At 54.2% G+C, this 23,704-nt stretch overlaps 4 protein-coding genes and 1 non-coding gene across 7 annotated transcripts; 2 read left to right on the top strand and 3 right to left on the bottom strand.

Annotated features, from left to right (window-relative positions):
- Nucleotides 1-2,280: 2,280 nt before the first annotated feature.
- Nucleotides 2,281-8,352, bottom strand: PATL2 (PAT1 homolog 2). Of its 3 annotated transcripts, none has more exons than XM_035566688.1 (18): nt 7,782-8,352; nt 7,296-7,588; nt 7,019-7,087; nt 6,867-6,932; nt 6,613-6,780; nt 6,355-6,441; nt 5,794-5,948; nt 5,398-5,481; nt 5,173-5,311; nt 4,885-5,005; nt 4,709-4,806; nt 4,357-4,401; nt 4,095-4,228; nt 3,692-3,851; nt 3,213-3,353; nt 3,034-3,131; nt 2,806-2,955; nt 2,281-2,564 (listed from the first exon to the last, which is right to left on the bottom strand). In XM_035566688.1, the coding sequence occupies exons 1-18, from the start codon at nt 7,909-7,911 to the stop codon at nt 2,525-2,527; spliced, it is 2,178 nt and encodes a 725-aa protein (XP_035422581.1). In that variant the 5' UTR covers nt 7,912-8,352; the 3' UTR covers nt 2,281-2,524. The 3 variants fall into 3 exon arrangements, with proteins under 3 accessions (XP_035422581.1, XP_035422580.1, XP_035422582.1); XM_035566687.1 differs by having other exon boundaries at nt 3,034-3,353; nt 7,782-7,884; nt 8,090-8,231; XM_035566689.2 differs by having other exon boundaries at nt 6,355-6,438; nt 7,782-8,225.
- A 414-nt stretch (nt 8,353-8,766) lies between these two features.
- On the top strand, nt 8,767-12,186 carry B2M (beta-2-microglobulin). Its single transcript, XM_035566742.2, has 4 exons — nt 8,767-8,911; nt 9,021-9,299; nt 10,080-10,121; nt 11,476-12,186. The coding sequence occupies exons 1-3, from the start codon at nt 8,836-8,838 to the stop codon at nt 10,091-10,093; spliced, it is 369 nt and encodes a 122-aa protein (XP_035422635.1). The 5' UTR covers nt 8,767-8,835; the 3' UTR covers nt 10,094-10,121; nt 11,476-12,186.
- A 2,638-nt stretch (nt 12,187-14,824) lies between these two features.
- On the top strand, nt 14,825-19,588 carry TERB2 (telomere repeat binding bouquet formation protein 2). Its single transcript, XM_035566741.1, has 7 exons — nt 14,825-14,888; nt 15,956-16,037; nt 17,448-17,593; nt 17,857-17,918; nt 18,375-18,484; nt 18,579-18,670; nt 19,180-19,588. The coding sequence occupies exons 1-7, from the start codon at nt 14,825-14,827 to the stop codon at nt 19,323-19,325; spliced, it is 702 nt and encodes a 233-aa protein (XP_035422634.1). The 3' UTR covers nt 19,326-19,588.
- Nucleotides 19,589-20,722: 1,134 nt separating this feature from the next.
- RPS17 (ribosomal protein S17) lies at nt 20,723-23,482 on the bottom strand. The gene is made up of 5 exons (XM_035566740.2): nt 23,366-23,482; nt 23,017-23,168; nt 22,608-22,713; nt 20,971-21,036; nt 20,723-20,848 (listed from the first exon to the last, which is right to left on the bottom strand). Exons 1-5 carry the CDS (start codon nt 23,366-23,368, stop codon nt 20,768-20,770), a joined length of 408 nt encoding a protein of 135 aa, XP_035422633.1. The 5' UTR covers nt 23,369-23,482; the 3' UTR covers nt 20,723-20,767.
- LOC118258167 (small nucleolar RNA SNORA71) lies at nt 21,894-22,026 on the bottom strand. The gene has a single exon (XR_004781817.1). It is a non-coding gene; the product is annotated as a small nucleolar RNA SNORA71 (small nucleolar RNA).
- Nucleotides 23,483-23,704: the final 222 nt, after the last annotated feature.

Raw genomic sequence — 23,704 nt, 5'->3', positions numbered from 1 at the left:
CTCACAGTGACTCACGGTGATCGGTGTCACCACCAGCCCATGGGGCTGGCGGCTCTTTCGGGGAAGTATCAGGAGGAACAGAGTATCGGTAAAGCAGAGCCAGGCAAGAGGCTCAAGGCTTTCAGTTTTCTGCAGCGTTTGCATTTGAGTATTTGGTGTCATATGTGACTGTAAGTGTCCTGTGTCCCTTTTCTCCTCCATCCCTGCTGGCTGTGAGGAGAGGAATGTTGGTACTAGGGCTGCGCCTGTGCTAGGCTCCTCTGTGAAACAAAAACATAACACCGCTTATCCTTATCTTGAAGGCCTCGCTGGTATCCTCCTTTCTTTCTGCAAAGCCATAAAAATGATGCAGGGACATTACCAGAACATTAAAGCTCATGCTTTTCCACACTGGTTCACCTTACTAGTTTTATCTTCTGAGTATCTGACTTCCCTTGACCCTTTTTCCTATGCCCTGAAGACAACCTGCCAAGTGTCACCCCCTTGAAGTGACAGATCAGTTGGTGACTGTTCAGCAGACCACAGATTTGGAGGTTAAATGCTTCATTCTCATTTTACACTGCCTTATTTCTGAGGATGTACATTACAGGGCTCAATATAAGGGTTACCATCCAGGGTGGACACTAGAGGAGATCAGCTTGAAGGAATAGATTAATCTATTCTAATTTACATAGGATTGGAGCTTGGAATATATACTATTGCTATTAGTCAGAGGATAAGATGACTTTCTGGTGTGAAGAGCTCTTTTGAATATAGAGGAGGCTTTGGGGGTCAAGTTTAGACCTCTGTGCGCCACAGACGTCCATCCAGATGCTTAAACATAGGTGTCCTAAAACACTTTGGGTGTCCCAGTTTGTATGAGAAGAGCAAATGGGTGTCCCCTTTGCACAAGAAGAGCAAATCTCCCATAGGATTAGGAGAAATCCCACTGCACAGCTGGAAGCCAGGCAGGAAGCACAAAAATTTCTACACTAAGACCAAACATTATGGCTAGGCACCCTCTCATGCCTAGATGAGGACCTGAGGATAAGCTTGTAGCAGCGTTCTAGTTGCTGAAGCTGAAGGTGCAGCTCAGCAAGGATCAGACATGAGCTGTGTGTGTATATGTATGTGTATATATATGTGTATATATATATAGACACACTTTATATATATATAAAGTAAGCAAGCTTTCCTATGAGCTATTTACATACATACCAGCCCCAGGGTGATGACAAGGGTACCGATGAGCACAGTGCTTTTCCCAATCATTGGTGTCCATCACCGTGAGACCCAGCAGTCCATAGATACTTAGGCAGGTTGTGGTCAGCATCCTGCCGGTGCAGTAGGCATCAACGTCTTGTGGGCACCCCCGCAGAGGCAATGCTGACCTCAGTTGATGTTCCTGCCTCACGGGACACAGAGCAATTTGCTCCGTTTATACCCCTGCATGCTCCCAGACCCGGAGTGGGCACCGATTGGCAGCCCTAGTCCCAGGGAGCACCCAGCAGCCCCTGGTAGGTTACTGCAATTATGCACAGCACAAGTGACCAGCGCGTGCGGTGCTGATGGCAGTATTTTTTTCCATGCCAGATGACGTACGGCCTGGCACTATACCTGCTGAACAAACAATATGCGTTATCACAAGGACAGAGTTCCACCTCATTTGTGTCTCAACAGCACGACAGGGCTTTCCACGGAATGTTTGTCTTACCCTGCTGCAGTTTCACACCAGGCCAACCTAACGGGGTTTTTAGTCTTAACACAAGCAATCATGGTCTATTAAGGTATCTCAAGGAAGACGTGGTAACTTCAAGGTGTTCTGTCATGACCATGTCTCTACATGTCTTAGACTAAGACCTCAGCAGAAAGAGGTTCTTTGTCCCTAGCCATGTGTTCAGACCCCCGCCCTCTGTGCACACCCAGATGCCCTCTATGTCCCCTCCTGTGTGCATAGACCTTTCCTTTCCCCTTATATGCACTCATCTGACATTGTTCTCTATGCAAGCTCTGATCACAACCTCTCCCCTGCTGATGGGCTTTTTTCCCCCCTCCTCTGTTCCTCATCAGGTCCATTTTCATCATTGCCTTCTCCTCCATCCCCCTATATCCTCTTCCTGGGTCCCCCTATATCCTCTTCCTGGGTCCTCTGGGTCTTCCCCCCCTTTGCTGTCTTTTCTGCCCTCTTGGATCCCCCTCCATCCCCAACCAGGGGGTCTCAGGGCCCATGTTCCAGTGATGCCTCTATTAGAGCCAGGGGACTCAGGCACAGCAGTGGCTGCCCACAGGAGCCACAGGCGCTTGTTAATCACCTTTTTATTTTATTCCAAGTGCTGTACAGAAATTCACCCCCATAGGTGCTCCCAGTGCCCCTGTGCAGACCGGCCTCAGCACCCGCCACACACTGCTGCAAGGCGTGAGGCCGAAATAAATTACCCGTGTTCCCTGCCAGTGCACCATGGCTCACCCAAAGTGCCCTGCACCCAAGTTCTGGTTGCTTCAAAACTCAAAGTCCTTTTCTCAGGCCCTGCCCCACTCTCGGGGCTTAGCATGGCATGGCAGCCTCCGATGGCAACGGGGAGCACCTGTGAGGAAGGAGCAAGGTTGAAACATCAGGCTGTCACACCATCGCGGGGGCAAACTGGTCAACATGGACTTGTGTCCTTCAGCACAACAGAGGTTTGTAGACTCATGTCCAACAGGGCAGTGAGAGCCACCAGCACCAACCATCGCTCCTCTCCCAGGGTCGTGGTGCCCCCCCTGCCAGGTCCCCTCTCTCCATCCAAGAGGGACTGTGGGCACGGGGCAGCGCTAGGTGGTACTCACTCCATCTTGGCCTCCAGGTGGTGGACAGTCTGCTTGTCCAGGTAGCGGCAGAATAGTGAGAGGAGGTTGCTGGGCAAGAAGAGTGGCTCTACCAACGAGGCCTTGGGGACTTGTGACAGCTCCCGAGCGACCAGGAACACCGTGTCTGTCCTGGAGACACCAAGGGGACAGTGAGTGCCCTGTTGGGCAGCCAATCCCAACCCTACTCACGTGGCCCCATCCCCTCACCATGTCTCAAAGTCTCTGCCATGTGGCTCCAGTGGTGTCTCAGAAGACAGCAGCCCCTCACCACGGCTCAGCAGGGAGTAGAGCAAGGTGATGCCAAACTGCAGAGAAGCACCAGGAGGAGCATCATGGCTGCGTGTCCATCCATGATGTCCCCTGCATGCTGGGGATGCCCAACATACCTGGTTCTTCAAGGCCATAGCGAGCGGAAACTCGTCGGACTCAGGCAGGGGCCTGGTAATCTCCTGCAGGACCTCAATGAGCCTGCTGAAGGTCATCCTGCCCACCACCTCATTCAAAGGGCTGTAGAGCAGGGGAAGAGACTGGGCAGGGCAGAGGGGAGAGCAGGGATCTGAGACCGCTCAACCCACAATGGACACAGCCCCATCTCCACCCCACCTTCAGGGTTTCAGGATGATGCTGCATATCCCAGGAGTATACAGCCACCAGGACTGCTTTAATTCCTCCTGGAGACCTTTCTTCCTCCTCCCCGCAAGGGCAGAAGCAAAGCCCTGAACCTGCCCTTCACAGCAGCCTCTTCCCATGTCGACCCCACCACCTACCCAGCCTTGCTGGGACCCATCAAGATGGATGCCCACAGGCAGGGTGACAGGGAAAGGATGCAGCCCAGTAACCCCCTGCCCCAGCTGGAGGTGCTCGCCTCATCCAGTGCGTCTTTCTTCATGAGGAAGGGCAGGTGGTGGGTGATGGTCAGCAGGATCTTCTCTGCTTGCTCTGAGGCCAGGTGGGGCAGCAGCCGCGCTGTGAGCTTCTTGCCTTTCCGCACACACAGGACCTGCAGGAACTCATCCTCTGCCTCCCTGGGGACAAAGGCTCTGTTGGCACAGACTCTGAGCGACCTGAAGCCCCTCTGCCCATCTGGGTGAGGAACCAGCATCACCTCCCTCACTCCTGCATAGCTCCAGTGGAGGACAAGACTTGTATGTAGGGTCACTACAGATTATGGTGACACATGGAGGACGAGAGCCCATCACCTATGACTTGGAACTCAGCTAGGACCAGGACACGCTGCCCACCCCCACCTCACCACAGCCCAGACTCACTCCTCACTGCTGCAAGCTCTGATTTTCAGGGCCTGGTAGATACGCCCCGCTTCCTGGGTCTTCTGCTCCTGCTCCTCTGGGGCCAGGGACACCTTCCGCTGCATCTCCTCCACCTCCAGCAGCTGCAAGAAGAGCTGGAGGAATAACATGGGATAAGGTGGCAGCTTGGAACATCAGACATTCCCCGCAGAGCTCCTTGGACAAGACCCAAGCCCCTGCTCCATCAGCACCATGTCCCAAAATCAGGACCCTGGCCACTCACCCTCTCGATCCTGTGCAGCGCTCGAAGCCGGTGGCTCCCCGCAGCCTTCAGGAGGGGAGAAAGGAAGGCACAGTTACAGCCAGCACCAGACACCGCCGCCAGCAGAGCACTGGGCCAGCTGCTCCCTGGGGATCAAAGTGACTTCAGGACAAAGACCAACCCCACACGGAAGCCACGGCCACCTCCGGCTGCCCCATCCCACCCTGCTGATGCCACCAAGGTGTCACCCAATTCAGCCGTGCGCCCCATCCCATACCCAGAGCCAAAGCAACACCCACGCTGCAGCTCCTATTGCTCCTGCTAAATTGCTCCAAGACCTGGAAGACCTGGAGCCCAGTGTCCCCTCACCTACCTCCTCCACCAGGGCATGGTGCACAGCATCAATGGCTCGGCGGGGGCTGTAGCACGTGGACACAGCGACCTGGCCCAGCGAGCCAGCAATGCGCACCACTGGAAGAGAGCGGGGGGCACAGTGAGAGTGTGCCCCACATCCCACACCCCACCCCAGCCACCACCACGGCCCCTCACCAGAGTTGTAGGTCTCTACTTTCTGGATGAAGGGTGTCACCAGCTTGGGGGGCTCCTGCTTGTTGCGCCCACCCAGGAGCTCCTCTTCCGCCTGCTTGCGCTCCAGCCGATGGTAGTAGGTCTGTGTGGGAGCCAGGAGGGCAGCTTGGGACCATCCAAGCCCTTTTGCCCCCTGTGCCAAGCCCATTTCTGGATGGGGCTCAGCACCCCAAGCCCCAGCTCCCCAAGGTGGGAAGCCACAGCCCCAAGGAGCTGGGTGACCCACAGGAACCTATGTTAGAGGCTCACCTGGTAGTAGTAGTCATCATCCATGTTCTCACTCTGCAGCTGGATCATCTCCACCTTGACGACCCAATCCTTTTCCTTGCAGGTCATCAGCCCAGCATACGGGTCAGCTTTAGGGGACCACAGCTTCTTAGGGGAGACACTGTCACGGGGGAGACCACAGCCTGCCGTAAGCACCCAGAGCCCCCCCCCCCGGGGCACTCCCAAGACCCCCGGGGCCCTCCATACCTCTGCACCGTCCCGCCTTGCTGCTGCCGCTGGGTCAGGATGCGCTGGTGCTGGGGGTGCAGCTGGGTGAGGTGGCTGGGCATGCTGGAAAGGGGGACAGCAAGGGCTGAAGACACTGCAGTGGCTCCAGCGCATCCCCTGGAACATCCCCTGGTCTGTTCTCAGCATGGTCCCACAAGGGCCCCCAACTCCCTTTGGCTTGCAATGGTGGGCAGTGATGTGCTCATGGCACTCCTGTCCATCCTGAACTCACTCAGACCAAAAACCTCCTTGCCATCACAAGCAGGACTCAGCACCCACACTTGAACCATCCCCATGGAGCCACCAGCTTCTTTGGGGGCTGCAGCACCCCTCCCCTGCACCCAGCTTCAAAACCCCACTCGCCGCCCCTTCTACCTGAAGTTGAACTGGCTGCTGGCCGAGGGGCTGAAGAAGGGAGAGGGGTCCAGAGAAGGAGACATCGGGCCGAAGTGCATGGCAAGGGGCTGCGGCGGGGTGCCAATGTTGGGTGACAGGGGCCTGAAAGGGGTTGGAGGTGCGTACCCCGTGGACTAGAAAGGAAGAAAGAAGCAGTCAGGTGGCAGGACACCCTGCTGTCACATCCTGTCACATCCAAGGGCTCCTGGAGGGATGGCCTGGTTCTGCCAATGCCACATTTCATGCTTCCATCCCAGGCAAGGGTACCCTGGTGTCATGCTGCTGCCCAGCACACCCCAGATCCATCAGCAGTGCTCCAACATGCCACCAAGCACAAGGTCACACCCAGTGCAGGGACATCAGGACAAACAGGTTTATGAAGCCATAGCTACACCTTCCCCATCACGTATGGAGAAGGGCACCCAGGATGAGACCAAGATGGAAAGGCTGCTGCTCTGGGGAGGTGCTGAGCTGTGCTTGGAGGTGGCTCTTCCAGGACATGGCACCATCTGTGGGGACAGTGGTGGCCTGCTGCATTACCTGGTTGGAAGCAAAGAGAGAAGAAGCTCTGCGGGCTGGTGGGAAGGGCCGAGGGGAGCACATGGAGCGCGGCATCAAAGGTGGCTGCTGCAGGGACAAGTAAATATTACTGGGACCAGCTGGGCACTGGTAATGTGGTCACAGCCACAAATCCCAGCCTGATACTGGGTTTCATAGGGGACAGAGGCATCACAGAGCTGGGGACAGCTTCTGGAGCAGAGAGGACAGAGGTGAGCAAGACACCCTTAGAGCTCGTACCTGCCGGAGGAAGCGCTGGGGGAAAGACTTGGGGGACATCCCTCTGAAGTCGGGGCGCTTGAGCCGGGGAGAGCCCACATACCCCCTCTGCACAGGGGAGCCGAGGAAGTCGAGGGCCACATTGGCGGCAGGAGGGGGCGTCTCCAGGACCTGCAGGATGGCTTTGTCCTGTGGGAAGAAGCGGCAGGAGATGGGAATGCAGCCCTGTCCACATGCCACAACAGGGGACACGTGGGGATACCCCTAGGACCCACCTCCAGCATGTGGTGGGGTGGGATGCTGCTGGGGCAGGAGCCCCACACCATGGGCTCCATGGCCAGCTGGAAGACAGAGAGAGATCAGCATGGGGAGGAGAGGGGCAGGGAACACTCAGACCCTGCCACCAATGAGGAGGGGACATTTTTACCATGTCCTCTTTGCCAAATTCTGCCCAGACAGAGCCAATCCTGCTGTCCAGCACTGCTGAGTCCTGGCTCTGGGAGCAAAAAGGACAGTTAATGGCACACACTTGGCCACAGCACCACAGGCCTGCCCTTGTCCCTCCCAGAACCATTCCTTGCCCTCTGTAGGGCACAACCCACAGTGCGTGGATGGAGGGACAAGCAGCAGGTCCATATCAGTATCTTTGCTTGGACACTGGGGCTCAGCACCTGGGTCCCCCTCCCACCCCGCTCAGGCATCACCTCCAGTGTGGGCTTGCTCTGCACAGCTCTCATCACTGCTGGGTCTCCCAAGTCGTTGGGCTCATCCTCATGCTGTTCCTCAGCCCCCAACTCTTCTTCTTCCTCTTCTTCCTCCTCGGAGCCCACCTGCTCAGCCTCTGGCTCCATCCCACCTTCACTCTGGGGCTCTCCCTGCTCCTCTGATGGTGGCTGCCCCTCATCTGCTTGGGGCTCCTCCTTGGTCTCCACAAGCTCAGGGCTCCTCTCCAAAGGCACTTGGGTTTTCGCAGCATCCTCCTCAGTGGAGTCACGGTCTTACAGGGGAAAGCAGAGCGTGTTGGGGGTAAATAAGTGCCCAGGAAAATGCCACCAGGCTCCCTACTGAACTCTTTGTTAGGCATAAGGACACACCCCACCTGGGGAACACCTTCCTCACCCCCAACCTCCATCCTCATCCCACCAGGTGCTGGCTGGTCAGCCCAAGTCTGGGGCTCCCCTTAACCTTACCCAACCCAAATGTCATCTCATTGTACAGGTCAAGCTCCTCATCCTCCTCGGCCATCTCCTGCAGCAGAGGCACATCTTCCACTAGCAGGTAGTCCTCAAGGATCTGGGGGTGAGAAGGCAAAAGCAGCATGGACACCACCAAAGGAGACAGCTGGGGAAGAAGAAACCCTAACCAGCCCCCATAACAGGGGGACGCCCAACCCTTCCTTGCTGCTAGTCCCACGGCTCATGGCTGCCCCGCAGCTGGAAGAGAAGAGCAGGAGCAACCCCCAGGCACCAGCACGGGTCAGCCCGGTGCCAGGGCCCACCTGCTCCCCAGCCCTGCCACTCGTGGCTCCCAGGGACCAAGCCTAACCCAGCGAGGACCCGCTGAGCTCAGCACAGCGCAAACACCCACGGAAACGCCCTGACACGAGAGCACCAGCAGCGCAGCTGCCAGCAAAGAGCGCCGTGAAGAACCCTAGCGGTCCCCACGCGCCACCAGTAGGCTTCAGAGTGAACACCCCGCCGCGGCAGCGAGAGGGACAGCGGAGGGAAGGCGGCCCCGAGCAGAGCAGAGCCGTGCCGGGGCGGAGCGGGACGGGGCAGGGCGGGGCGGGCACTCACAACCGGCTCGCCGCCCTCCGCCATGCCGCGGCACCGCCCGCCCCCGCCTCCCTCTACGGGGCCGCGCTGCCCCCGCCGCCGCCTTTTACCGGCCGCCGGCACCGCGCATGCGCGGCCGCCACGCCACGCCCCCTCGGACAGGCCACCCCCTCCCCCCCGGTGCCCCGCGGGGGTCTGAGGGCGGGGCGGGGCGGGGCTGCGGCTGCGGGGCTCCCGTTAGGGCGGTGGAAACGAAAGCGAAAGCGAAAGCCACGCACTGCGCACGCGCGGCGGGCCGCCCGCTGGTTTCTCCAACCTGTGCGCTGCCCATCTACATGGATACTAGTGACGCGGCGGAGAGGCCGCCTCGCCATTGGCCGCGCGCCGCGGCCGTGATAAATAGGAGCGGGCGCGCGGGCGGAGCCACTCGTCGAGGAGAACGGAGAGGCGAGGGTCGGGTGGCGGAGGCATGGAGCTGGCGGCCAAGGCGGCGATCGTAGCGCTGGTGGCGCTGGTGGCGCTGCTCGGCCTGGGGCAGGCCAAGGGTGAGTGCCCGGCGCTGCGAGGGGCGCGGTAGCGGCGGTGACGGGGCCGCCCCCGGGACTTCGCCGTCCCCGGTGGCCCCGGCGCTCAGCGCTGCCTTGCCCCCCGCAGCGGCACCCAGGGTGCAGGTGTACTCCCGGCACCCTGTCACCATGGGCTCCGAGAACGTCCTCAACTGCTACGTGGAGGGCTTCCACCCCCCCAAGATCGACATCACCTTGCTGAAGAATGGGGAGCCCATGAAGGACGTCAAGTATTCCGACATGTCCTTCAACGACGACTGGACCTTCCACCGCCTGGTGTACGCCACTTTTACTCCCACCAAGAGTGACATCTACACCTGCAAGGTGGACCACGAGGCCTTCACGGAGCCCCAGTCCTTCAGATGGGGTATGGTTTCCTCTCCGCGTGTCACTGTTGTTCGCGTCCAGAAGCCGAGCCTTGCTGATTTCTATCTCAGCCTCTCTAGAAACAGGGTGCTGTAATGGGGTGCGTTTTGAAGGCTTTGTTCTAGACATACGTGAGCACCAGCAAAATTAACTTGGTTTCAGCCAAGGCCTGAAAAGACTGTTCCAAACCTGTGCGAGAGTTAGTTCGCAGCAGATAGGAAAGGTTTGCTTTGGCATTGCCAAAGGTTCTCTAGGTAGTTGGTCCCTGGCTTCCTGGCCTGCCTATGCTGTGCCTGACAACTGTTAATGGAGTTCTCTGGGTGGATTTATCTAAAAAAGATGGATGATGCAATGATTTTTGGCTTTAATCTAGTGGTAAAGAATGACACTGTTTAGATCACGCTTACTGAAATTCCTGTCTTCCAAGCCAAGACTGCTGGTGCTCCTCTTAATGCTGATGGCAGCATGTGAGCATGAAGTTCTGGTCTGAGGGCTGCTGGGCATCTCCTGAGGCAAACCAAGATCTTTCCAGCCCTTGGTTGTTGGGTGAAGCCTTCTAAGAGTAAAGCGTGATGCTTGGGGTGAACATAAAGAAGGATGCAACAGTGGGGAGTGATTTTTGGTGACCTGGTCTGTAGTTTGTGGCAGGAAGCACAAAGCCAAGCAAGGGCAGCTCTATGAGGCTGTTCCCCACAAGGGTGGGCCCTTGGGCCCTGCAGTGACTGGAGAGAGGGACTGCTGTTTGCTCTGAAGCCTAATGCTCTGTATTTCTTTCTTGTAGATCCTGACTACTAAGATGTGCTTATCACATGTGATAATCGCGGTGAGTTACACTTGTATTTTGTGTGCCGGTGGTAAAGGGAACGTGGACTGCTCTCTGCGGAGGGAAGTATGTAGCTTGCAGAGTTGAGGAACAAAAGGAGTGACCACAAAAACCCCTCGTGTTGCCACTGAATGGGGGCAGAGCTATTCTGAAGCTCTTACTACTTACTAAATATGGTTAATCCTGCACTGGGCATAGGGTGTTATTTTGGTAACTTGTGATGTGTGAGGCGCAGATCGGTGTAAACAGCTAGCTTAACTCTTGGTAGAGAAAATTGAGGATGTGTGGCTGTAAGAGCTGCGGTGCCAGCTGAAACTGAAACTCCTCTGTTGAGTACTCCAGTTGAGGCTGGATAATTATTGACTTTGTGCAGGATAAGCCTTTGCCAGGCCTTACAGGAATTACCCCCGTCCCTCCCGTTGGTTCAGAAAATGTTAACAAAGACTTTTAGACTGAGACTGAGTCATGAGTCACATGGACTTTGGAAAAACCCTTGGGCATTGCTTCGTAAGATGTAGAAGGATCAGAGTCCTTTCCGTGCCACTGTCTAGTGCTGTTTTCCCTAAAGGTCTCCAACAAAGGCTGGGAGGGGTGTTGGTCTTCAGGGACAGGAGAAAACTGGAGGTGAGGTCACCAGCTTTCTGGGGTGAGGAACAGGATATACTCTTAATTAGCAGCAGAAATGTGTGTGGTGCTGAGGGATGGGGAAAGGCTCAGGAAATTCACCCAGAGTGGAAAATGGTTGGATTGGAAGAGAATTTAGAAGGGATGCCACAAGCGGTTAGATACTTTCTTGTAGCTGCTGCTTGGGACATGTTGCTGAGGTAAATGGGCCTGTGATTCGATGCAGTACAGACAATTCTGGGTTACAGAGCTCAGACAAATGATATGGCACCTCTGCCACTTTCCTGGGGATGGAAACCCAGCCCTAGAGCTGGGCCTGGGGTATGCTGTGCCCCAGTGGTTTTAGTGGGATGTCTGCATGAAGGTTGCTGATGGTGAGGGACGCCAAGCTTGGTTGGGCTGGGACTGTAGGGCAGGGACAGTCCTGACTTTGTTGGAGTCTGGGGGTAAGGATTTGCAGAGCTGGGTTAGAGGAGGCGAGAGCAGGATAAAGCAAGAATGTCTGTGCAGACAGTGTTTAGGGTGCAGAGCACTGATCGTCTCAGCTTGTTGAAGTCTGAACCCCCAGGGCAGAAGGGATTGAAAGTGGTTTCTGCAGTGTTCAACGGTGGGTCTGTGTGCCTGTAGCTGGGACTCTGCAGTTAGAATTCCCCTGTGGAAAGCTCTTCCTAAAAAATTACGATTGAAGCTATGCAGAGTGACTGATGCTAGTCTTCTCTCCCCCACGCAGGTCTGAAGATTTTTGCCCTGCAAGTCAAAATGAATTTGAGCTTCTGTCCTTTCTGCATATGATGGAAAAGAGCAATTGTCTTCATCATGAAATTCCTTCTCTTTACAATGCTAGGGGTCACCTACAGTTAACAGTGGTTGTCTGAACTCGCTGTATTATGTTCCTGGCCTTCTTCACCATGAAATTAAAATGCTGAGGAATTGGGAGGAAAAGTGGGCGGAGGGAGGGAGGGAGGGCTTGAACACTGAGGCTGTGGCAGATGTTCTGCAAACGCAGTCATGCTGTGCTGTTGAACCACCCTGACCTGGTGGTTAGGATGGAGATGCAAAGTGAGCTGATCTGGAGGGAAGGAGAGGGGAATTCTGAAAATTTGGCTATGTACCAGGGGATTTGTAATGCAAATTCACACCTTCAAAACGTGTGCATAACTAGCCCCCCAATAATATAATTAAAAAAAAACACCTCTAACATCTGCTCTCCATAAACATGTCTGGCTGTAGCGACAATTGGTTGGTTTTGTAGAATCATTATTAAATAACTATTATTACAGCTTGTCATTAAAATATCCTTCACCCCAAACTAGTATGCTAACTGGGCTTTTCTGAGCACATAGGTATAAGTGTCTGCATTACCCATTAGAAAATTGTAGCTCTTTAGTGGTCTGAAGTGTACCTAATTTTTATCTAAATACAATCAGAAAACTTAAAAGGAGTCTGTCTTTCTGAAGTGTATTTGTCTTTAAAGTATTTCTCCAGAGTCCTGTACCAGCCTGAACCAATTTTTTGGACTCTGCTGGCTGCTGGGTCGTGGGCTGATCCAGAGTATGGTGGAGCTGCACTTGGCTGCACTTTTTTTCCCCCACTGAGAAGGAGCAGGCACACTTTTCTTTTGGAGGGGAGCCACTTAGTCCGTCAAAGGGGAAAAAACTAACAAACAAAAACAGGACATCTGGCTAAGGCTTTTCAAGGCATGTGGTGTCAAAGATGGACTGAGGGGAAGCAGGATGTATCAGCTAGTTTCACTTCCTCTTTTTTTTTTTTTTTTTTTTAATTCTGCAAGGGGCTAGCTACATCACATGGCCTTATGGGGGCTGTTCTGTCACACCTCAAGCTCAACAAGGATTTGATGGCATTACCCAAAAATGGTGATACTGCAGGAGCTGTGCTGCACAGCTGGGCAGCCTGCTTTAATTTTATGAAACAGCTGTTGTGATTCCTTGGTCCTGCTAGATCTAGGAGGATCTGATTAGCACAGAGCTCATACCTGAACAAGGATTCCTGGCTACCTGGTGTGTGTGGTTTATTGCACTTGCTCTCATGGGTAAAGATTCACTGAGACTTGTGTATGCCAAGGCATCACATACTCAAGGTTTACCCAATCTCGGCTTACTTCATAGCCTTTTCTGTTATATTTGCACTTTCCATGATGAACACGGAGAAGAGAACCTGCCATATGCAAACCTCTGGCTTTCTGCTTTGCTTGAAACTATGTTTTCCTCAAACAAATTGTTTACTACAAGGGGCACACTCTCCTAGCCTCGGATTAGAATCAGTCAGGAAATGCTAGCTGGTCTGGGAATTTCTATCCAGCAGGAAAGGTGTGCTGGTGGGGCACTGGTCTTACCCAGGGGTTGCTGTCCATCTCCTTCCAGACCCTTTGTTCAACCCAACAGTCTCAGGTGGAGGAGGTAGATGAAGACCTTGGGGTCTCCACTGGGGTGTTGGTGGTGGGTTACATGTTCCCTATCCAGAAAAATCCTGTGTGAGTACAAAGATGGGTTCAGGACCTGGGGGGGGGTGGGGACGGTCTGAGGCGCCGTCCTCTGCAGGAGCAAGGGGAACCCTCAGGAGCATTCAAACCAGGATGTCATGCCTGGGTGGCCGTGCAAAACACACATCACCCAGCCTGGGACAGCAGAGCTTGCCCAAGCCACTGCAGAGCTCAGCTTGCAAAGTCAGCCATGCTCTGAATATCAGCCATCCCCACCAGTGGTAGAAGATGGTTTGGGAAGGAAGACAAGGTTGGGACTTTCCCTCCAGAGACCCTTGTGGAGCAGCACAGCCTGCTGCAAGAACCCAAGGTGGCTTGAGCCACAGACCATGTCCTGGCCTCCTCTGATTCATGGAGAATCACCAGGTACCTGCCACCACCCTGGCTTCCCCTCTACTGGCTGGAAATGCATCACAGAGTGATGGCCGGGTGTATTGCACCAATAGGAAAACCTCCTAATTAAGACATGAGCTCTGCACAAGCTGAAAATGCTATGGCACAGGTGGTGCAAAAAGACCACATTGCTGAAGGAAACATCCAACAACATCATACTGCACTAGGGAAGTTGTTGCCCTGATTGCATCTGTGGGCTTTTTGTGGTATTACCTAGGAATTATTTTGTCAGCATACTCAAAAATCCCCTTTCTGGGGAGTATGATGCATGGCAGTCCCAAAGGCTAGTGAATTTTGGTTAACACCTGAATTTTGGGATCATTTCTAGAAAAATGTTCTCTGTTTGAGGGGGGTCCGGCTTGGGGGGGGGGGGTCCAGAGGTATCTGGGATGTGCTTGCACTACTGCTGCAGTTTTTTCAGTGCAAGTTCCTAGGGGATGGAATTGTTGAGGGATATCTTGGCAAGTATGAAGCATGAAACAAGCCTCATTTGTGCTTTATGAATTACGAGCAGTTTTGCTGAAAGCAAGCTGTTTCCCAGATCAACCAAGTACGTGTTTTTAGAACGGGTTACTTCTTCAACGTCACGTCCCCTTAGGGTCTCTGACACTTCACCAATTCCTGCATGACAGGGAGAAAAAACAAAGGGCTCATGTACAAGAAGAGGGGAAAATCTTTCAAGACAACTGAATATAGACGTCCTCCTGGAAAAGTGGAAACAAGCAGAAATCTCCAGATGCTGGTGCACCTCCAAATGCTTATCTTTACAACTTCAGATTGTGTAAAAACCTGATGAAAAATGAGTATGAATCAAAGACCAGGGCTTTCTGCTTCACTTTTCAGTACTGCTGACATATCACTTGCCTGTTTGGGGCATATTCAACTCTGTTCAGGTTTCCAGAGGTGTCACCAGCCAGGCTAAGTCACGGAGCATTTCTGGAGGACATGGTGGTCAAGCCTTGTACATAAACCTACCTCAGCTGGTTAAAAAGTCCCACTTGGCCCATCTGTGTGCCTAGCTGAAACCATCCTGAGCTATTCTGGGGCTCCAGAGGCGCTCAGAGCCCTCAGCAGGTCCCTTCCCGCCTCCCCACCCGGCTGCCCCTCAGCGCTTCCCGCCGCCGCCATTGCCCCTCAGGGTCCCGCCTCACCTCAGCGCCTGCCACCCCTCAGGGCTTTCCCTGCGATGTTCCGGGGCCGCCGTGCCTGGTTCTCCCGCAGCGTCCAGCCCGGCCCTCAGCAGCTGTGGGGTGAGCCCTCAGTGGGGCAGGGACCCCCTTTGAGGAGCCCAGGATGGGTCACGGGGAGACCCATGGCTGTGGGGCCCATAATGGGGCCTGGCCTGGGATACCCCAGGCGCACTGGGGCATGTGGGGACATGTTTGGGGTGTGGCGATGTGTCAGGGTGTGGGGACAAGGGGTATGTAGTGCCCCACTGGTGTGTTACAAGGGGTAAACAAGGGACACATTGGGGTGGTGGGGGGACACACTGGGGTGTGTGGACACATTGGAATGAGTGGGGGCTTGGGGAAACATTGGGATGTGTGGGAATGTGTTGGGGTGTTTGGCGACAAAATGGGGTGGGGAGGGCTCTCGTGGCATGTGTAGGGACATTGAGGTGGGGGGCACATTAGTGGGGGGGGGGGGGCACCACATTGGGGTATGTGGGGACACGTTGGTATGGAGACACATTGGGGTGTGGGGACGCAATGGTGTGTGGAGCCATGGAGTATGTGGAGACCCACAGGTGTGTGGGGGGACACACTGGGGGGTGTTGGGTTGTCTTGGGGGGGGGTGTGGGGGCACACTGGTCTGTGGGGACACACTGGGAGGCACATTGAGGTGTGTGTGGGGGAACACATTGGGGTGTGGAGACACATTGGGGCATATGGGGATGTTTTGGGGTGTGGGGACACATTAGGGCGTGTGGGGACACACTGAGGGTCTGGGGACATGTTGGGGTGTGTGGGGCTGTCTTGGGGTGCAGGGGGACACATTGGGGGGGTGGGTGGCACATTGAGGTGTGGGGATGCATTGCTGTGTTGGGGTGGGGGGGGGACATGTTGGGGGGCACACTGGGGTATGTGGGGACATGGAGTGTGTTTGGGGGGCACAGTGGGGGTTGCGTGGAAATGGGGTGTGTGGAAATTCGTTGGTGTCTAGGGACATGTTGGGGTGTGCAGGGACACATTGGGGACATACTCAATGGAATGTGGGGACAAATTGGGGTCAAATTGGGGTCTGAGGATGTCTTAGAGTGTGTGGATACACACTGGGTTACCTCCCATCATCCTCACCCGGGTTCTTCCTCCTGCAGTGGCTGGCGGAGGGCTGCTCACCCGCTGGCAGGATGCCGACTACCTCTTCAGCAGTGATGCCGCCCACCCCGACACCCGCAGGTTGTCACTCTCCCCAGCTGTCCCAGCCACTGCCACCTCCTCACTGCCCGGCACATGCTTGGGAAGTGTCTGTGGTCACCGTTAGCCCCTTCCATTGTATGCGTGGTGTGCTGAAGGGGCTCAGCCGTGCAGTCATGTAGAGACAGCAAAAGTAAAAGCACAGATAACAGTAACAGTTGTGTTAGCCCAGTATTTAATGGGTGTAAACATCCCCTGCAGTTCAGGGTGGTGTTTTGGAAGTGCTTTGTACAGTTCCTGCTATGGTCTGCTGGGGTTTTACTGCTTAGTCTGGTCTGACACAGAGCTCATGCATGTGAAAACCTGTACCCACAATAAAGCGTATCCAGAGCTATCCCAGACAAAACATAAAATGGCTGTGAGAATAATGCAGCTTTCCATGCATGAGGCTGGCTTCAACCCAGCACTGGGGACGGTGTTGTGAGAAAAGGACGGTGCTGATACTGGCATGGCTTTTTGTGTGGGAAGCGGAGCAAGGTAAGAGCTGATAAAACTGCATTCACACTCCAAGTAGTACTAGCAAAAATAAAACCCACCTACGCTTAACGCTGGTACAAGACCTCTGCACAGAAACAACTGATAAAAGATGCCTTCAATTGTGTAAATCAAAGTAATGGTGCTGCTTTGTTCTTGCTACCTTTGACTTGACATGCTAAAAAAGCTCAGGGGCTAAAACAGAGCTGACACCATTCCCAAGGCCAAGGGGTAAACAAGGAAGTAACCACAGGTAAAAAAACCCAGGGCGGAACATTGTGAAAGCAAGACTGGGGACAAGAATAATCCAGCAGGAAAAGGGTTGAATTGATATTTTCCTTCTGCTTCATATAAAAAGTAAGAGAGCTTGACAATGTTTTTACAGCAGAACTACAGAAGTAAGAGAAGACTATTCAGGATCTTCCTCCACCTAGTGAATAGCTGTGTAACTTATCACGCAAATATATTTACGTGAAAGGGAACGGTTTCTCCTGATCCTCTGCACCAGGCTTTCCTAGTGGCTGAAATAAGCAGGTTGTTTTAACACATTATTGCTTAGAATTGGCTTAGATTTTGTAAGCCTTTAGACACCGAGGCCAGCTTTGGGAGTGGAATCCAGCAGATCTTTAAACAAAGCCCTTCCTTCAGCCACAGCATTCCCTGGCCCATCCTGCTGGAACAGGACATTGCTGATAGAGTCTCAGAGTTAGAAAATAACAGCCTTTCCTAGGGTACTTTTTCGCCCTGCAAAAGGGCAAAAACATCCAAGCAGGTCAGTTTTAATGACAACACACATCCTTTTACACTTGTTTTACCCAAAGCCGCCCCCTAGCCCTGTATCTCCAGATTGATTGAAGCCAAAGCTATTTCTGTTCTGCTTTTATTCCAGGCTTACCTTTAGGAATCATTCTTTTTCAGAATACACAAGAGCCTGGAGTACTTGGACGGCAGAGCTACAGTTTTCCATTGCTGCTACCTCTCTGCATGGGCAAACACCAGTGCAGAAATGAAGGAGTCAGTGGTTCTGGGCCACTTTGTTCTGCCTCCTGCCTGCCTGCAAGAAGGTGAGGGAGGACACTAGGTGGGTGCTGCGCTCTCTATTCCCCAGTACACACAGGGGTGCCAACTGGCATCAATCCTTGGTCCCCTCTGTCCTGAGGGTGGGGATTTCCTTCTGCTGGGAGCAATTCTTCCTCCCTGAGGCCAAGGAATTGATGCTCCATCTATTATACCGTGTTAGGGAGCAATGCCACTCAGTGATCTCCTGCACCACTGGGCAGTCTTCTTATTTCATGCTTTTACAGTCATTTACTTTCGTTCATGGCAGAAATCAGAAGAAAAACTGGTGGCTTTATTTGGGAGCAGGTGGATGATTCCCTTGCAGAACAGGTAAGATGAGACATACATACTGCAGGAGGTGGTGTAAAAATCAGTTGTAGCAACTGGTTTTCATCCCAGACCCTCAACCCAAATATGGGATGAAACGTTCTTGCACTTGCGCTGCATGTGTCCTCTCAGTGTGACAACCCAAGGACAGAATACTGGGACATGCAGGAGGGATTTTCTCTCTTGCCCATGCAGGCACGCAGTCTGCACATTCTTCTGGGGACTGCCTGTTGCTGAGGTCTGAGTCCAGCCCTTTTGGTGCAGCATTTTCTTTCCCCATGACAATTCCTACTGTGTGCTATCTTCTTGAAGGGATTTCTCAGTAGTTTTGAATCAAAATTCATCATCATCTTTAAAACTTTATTACAAAATATGCTAGAAATCAGAATTTCTAAAACTGCCTCAAGTCCAATGGACTCAGGGCGCAATTTTAAACTAACTCTGTGCTGACACTAGCAGAGACCTAATGAAGATCTTCAACCTAATGAAGATCTGCCGGACGAAGCAGAGATGGTGAGAAAAGACTGCAAGCAAGATGTGAGGGAGGATGTACTGAACCTGTCTGAAAGGTATTTCAGGCCTCGATGGTAGGATTCGGATATGCCCTTGCCTTTCAGAAGATATCCAACATGAAGGAAATAACATCTTTCTCCCCCAATACAGCAGTGAAGAAAACCCAGGCTCAAGAGCATCGACCCAGGGGGAATTTTCATACCATGCACTTAAGGAATACCCGATGAATAACATGGTGACAGGTAATGTGTAGCATAGGTAGGCTTGTAGTAAGTGGAAAATTTGCCCGAAAACAGCTGTGGGTGCTGATGAAGTCATACTCACCCCTTGGGATTGCTCTTTTCCCTTTTACTCGTGCTGGACTCAAAAATGGCTACAGGTTTAACCTGAAAGATTGTAGTTTTTTTGTTGACACTGCTCGTTTCTGATGGAAACTGCTTATTGCTCATTGTCCTAATTTGCATGGCATGTGCAAATATCAGAAGTGGTGCAGCAGTTGTGTAGGGTAAGAAGGTTGAAATTCCTGGGTGGTAGATCAGAGCTGTGTTTCCCTAAACGTTATCTGACACCAATTTCCAGTCATTAGAAACTTGAGAGCGCAACCAGCCTTTGCTGTAATTCCGAGGGCACAGCTGGAATTGGTCCCTTCCCCTCAGCACTTCTCATTTTCCGTATTTCTCATTTCAGCTGAGAAATGAGAAATTAGGTAGCTCAGGGCTCCCGCGGTGAGACCAGCACTTTCCATTCCTAGGCTACACCTCTGCTCGTGACATGAAGAAGTACGTCGGAGAGCTACATGATTTCATTCCTGGCACCTCGGGTTACACAGCATACTGGATTCAAAATGAAATCAAAGTTTACTCTGATGTGAAAACTAAAATGAAAAGAAAATTGTAAGTAACAGGAGGCTGTTCTCATCAAAAGCTTAACTGAGTGCTGCCAAAATGCTGTCAGCCATGTACGGCGATTCAATTCTGTTTAGCAACATCCCATAGTTAGATTCTCTGACACCTTACTTACTTTTCTGCAGACTTATGGTTATTTTTACTGTCAGTCAGTCTGTGTTCTCACCGTGTTTTAGTTAAATAGTGAAGAGATTGGTGGTATTGAGCTGAGAATTCTGTGGTTAAATCTCTGTGGTGTTTGGGAGAATTTATAAATTAGCCCTGTTCGGTTCATCCTGACTACAGCTCAGCATGTTCAGTGTACATTTAAATACCTGGCTACATTTGTTGTAAACATTTTATTCCTAACTATTTAAAACAAATTCCACAGAACACACAAATACAGACGCATCTCCAAAAGACCAAACCCTTTGCCTTTTCATTTGTATGGAGTACTTAAGTCAGTCGTCCCATGGCTGCAAACAGCAGCCTTGGAAGAACACGCAGGGCGGGGAAGGAAGTGGGCTTCTCACCACAGCCCTGCCTGTAGGACCCAGCGCCCCACCAGACTGCGTGGCTGGCACCGTCACGGTGGGCCTGGGACCTCCAGTACAAACACGGAGCCTCGTGGGCTTGTGTGGGTTTTGAGCACAGGCCCTAAACTTCCCCTCAGTAAAACCCACGTCAGTCACAGGTGCACTGAGCACAGCAGGCGGTTGTGCCAAGACCCCTCGCCTCACCAGGGGTGCCCAGGGCACCGTGACCACAGGTTGTGGTGCTGGATGATGCCAACAGCCACGGCAGGGACTTGTAGGGTCCTCTGCCTGTGCATACAGGATGGGAGGAGTCTTGGGGGTGAAGGTCACAGCTCTCCCATGCCTGCTGCACCCTGGGGACATCGTTAGTGCATGGGCTGTCTTGCTGGGGGCTTTGGGGCCTGTCTCCACGGGGGAGCTTCCACCCCCAGACACAGTGCTCTGCTCAGCCCAGTTTGTTCCCCTCACAGAAATAAAATCAGATTTCTCCCTCTTTCATTTAAGCACTAAAAGTCACAAACGCGGTTATAAAAAGCAACTTTTATTCTGGCACAGCACGACCCTGAGAGCTACCCACTCACAAGCAGCACAGCACAAAGCTGGGAGGCGCTGACGGCGAGGACACACCACACTCGCCCTCTCCTGGCTGCGCACGGCCATCCTGAGAGCAGCAAGCACGCATGCCTGCAGGAAAACCTGTAAAATAACAGCTTGCACCTCATGCCCCAAGGAAAGACCCCCAAAAGGCACTCACAAATGTGAACGTGTCAAGTCCTCTTCACACAGTGATGCCTCAGATATGGCACCCCGGGAGAAAGTACCCTCCCCTCCTCACCCCTGCGCACACAGGCTTCGAAAGACCAAGCAGTCCGAGTTGGTTTCCCACGTTTATTGGAAAAGTGACATAAGAGCGACCGCCTCAGAGAGCTCCTCGGGGTGTTTTGAAGTTCATCCCCACCGTGGGCTGTGTGACCTGCAGGTTGGACAGGCTGCCGAAGTCCTGGAAAAGAGACCGGGGTCAGTCACCGCACTGCCTGCCCTAACCCCGCCGAGGGAGGAGGCAAATCCCTCCCAGCGACACCAGGCAAATTCCTCCGAGCGAGTACGGCTCAAGCTACTCACCAGAAGCTTCAGCATTTCCTTGGTGTCTGGGTCCACTTCGATGATCTCCTGATCGAGGGCAGAGACCTGGGGACAGAAGCGAGACAGTGGTTGGGCAGTGCCGCGCAGACCAGCAGGAAGCCCCAGGGGCCAAGTCCGCGCTACCACTGCGAAGCCCCCACCCAGCACGGCCCAGCACCATCCTCCTCGTGAGCCCTGCTGACCAGCATGGTGAGCAGCTCCAGTGCCCTCACCAGGATGAGCCAGGAGTACCCCGACCGAAACGCTGTGGAACCACCTCAATTCCCCTCTCCAGACCCCAACCCTTGGTCTCCGTGTGCTCCCTTCCACAGAAGGCTGGGTTTCACCAGCATCTTCCTAAGAAACAACGAATAACCCGTGTTCAGCTAACACAGCTACAGCACCAACACTCCTTCCCTGCTCAGCAAGAGCTGTGAGCTTCAGGGTGACTTCTTTCACCAGCATTACCACACCCGGCCTCTGAAAGGCAGCTGGTGTAAAACACCCCAGCTGTTTCCTCCAGACCTCTGCTACCTGCAGCATACTGCAGGAGACAGCTCTTCAGGTCAGCACAGCTGTGGTCACACCTGAAATTTGGGGGATGTGAGAGCACACAGAGCTGCTGGTATTTCCTGAGTCGTTTCTGGATGCCAGGAGTGAGGAGTCACACCAAGCTGTGGCACCAGGCTCATCATCCCACCTTGGGCTACAAAACTACCTGTTCTTCCCCGACCCAGACTCCAAACATCGATAAAATCAATCTTCCACGTAACCAAACCCTGTGACAAACCCCAGCACCAACAATTTTGGAGAGCTGAAGAGCAGAGATAACGGTCAGACCGACCACTTCTTGTACAGCACGGAAGGTAACAGCATTACAAGCAGCTGATTAAGGAGATGCGGAAGAGCAGCGAGGAGCAGCTTGTCTGAATGCTACAGGGTTTGGGAGGGACAGGAGCAAACCCACCAAACACGGGAAACGCTTTCAGAATTCCTCTCCCTGCACTATCAATGACCAGGCCACGCACCAGACCTTGATCACTTTCGAATGCAGGTTCAGGAAGAGGGACCGGGGAGGGCACTTCCGCGCGAGGACCACCAGAGCTATGTGTAGGCAACGCGCCGCCTGGCCGGAGGTCGGGGTCCTGCTGCCCCTCCACCAACCGGGTCAGCTCACTGGGATTTTACCGACTGCCTCTCTTTAGCGACATCTACCGCACAGCTGGCTTTAAGCTGCTCTGAAATATTTTTCTGTGTATCAGATTATTTCTTTCCTCATTTAAAGCGAGGAAAATGGAGGATGGGTATCATCTTCTGACCGGCAGCAGAGCTGAAACGCAAGAAGTCAGCTGCTCTTCCCATCCCACGCCACGGAGTTTTTGAGGAAAAACCCTCAGAGAGGAGGCCAGAATCTGCTTCAGCTCTCCTCCTTTGACCCAAGCCCTCCTCAGTTCCTCCTCAGTTCCTCCTCAGTGATGTTTAAAGATGTCTGGGGCCAGTAATGAGAAAACATTGCGCCTGGGTGCTTTTTAGCACCCGTGACAGAAGACACCCCAAAGCAGAATGGGCAGGCCCCACGGTCTCCGTGTGTGAAGACAGCCGCCGAACCGGGCACTTGAGCGCGGCCGCGAGCTCACCTCTGGGACGTAGTTGTCCCTCCTCTCCCTCTCCTCCTCCTGGAGTTTGATGGAGATGCCTCTGACGGGTCCCCTCTGGATCCGCTTCATCAGGTGGGTGACATACCTGTGGGACACGGGGCTGCCAGGGGCCGGGGGGCGACACCGCCGCAGCTCGGGGTCCTCGGCACCTCCGAGAGCACCGGGCGCGTAGGAAAAAAGGGAAAACGTGCAGGAATAACGGGAAAGCGCGCAGGAAAAAGGAGAAATGTATGGGGAAAAAAGGGGAAAACATGTAGGAGAAAGGCAAACACGTAGGAGAAAGGAAAATGTGTAAGAAAAAGGGGAAAACGTGTAGGAAGAAGAGGAAAGCATATAGGAAAAAGGGGAAAACGCGTAGGAAAAGGGGGAAGCGCTTGGGAAGCCTCACCCCGCGATCTTGTTGCGCAGCTTCTTGCTGGGGATGATGGCGATCTCCTCGCACACCCGCTTGTTGGTGTGGAAGTCGTTGCCCAGCCGCGTGTAGTACTTCTCGATGATCACCCGCGCCGCCTTCTTCACCGTCTTCGTCCGCACGCGTCCCTGCGGGGGCAGGCACCGCTCGCTGCCGCCGCCGGCCCCGCTCCGCCAGCCCCCCCCCGCCCGCCGCCCCCGGGGGCCCCGCCGCGCCCCGCGGCCCCCGCCCCGCTCCCCCCCGCTCCCCGGGGCCGACCGCGGGCAGCGGGGCCGCGGATGGCGGCGGATGGCGGCCGATGGGGACGGATGGCGGCGGCACTCACCATGTCGGCGGCGGCCGCGCAGAGAGAGAGAGCGCAGGGGAGGGCGGGAGGCGCGAGGGGACGCCGGGAGCGGGCGGCGCCCACAGCGCCCCCTGGCGGCCCGGGGGAGCTCGGGGAGGGGACGGGTGGGCGGGGCTCGAATGAACAGGGCGTGGTTCATTGGTATGGCCCCGCCCCCGGCGCTCCCCTGGGTCCCCACGCCCGCCCTCGGGGTCCCGCCCCGGCGCCTCCCCCGGGCACCGCGGCGTCCCCGGGCCCCCTCTCACCTCGCCCACCAGGGAGCCGGCCTCGGTCACCGCCCCAACCCCACGCTTCGCCCCCACAACACCTCCTTGCCCA

This window comes from Cygnus atratus, chromosome 11 (genome assembly GCF_013377495.2).
Source record: "Cygnus atratus isolate AKBS03 ecotype Queensland, Australia chromosome 11, CAtr_DNAZoo_HiC_assembly, whole genome shotgun sequence".
NCBI classification, from domain to species: Eukaryota; Metazoa; Chordata; class Aves; order Anseriformes; family Anatidae; genus Cygnus; species Cygnus atratus.
This window is presented reverse-complemented; position numbering and strand designations above follow the sequence as displayed.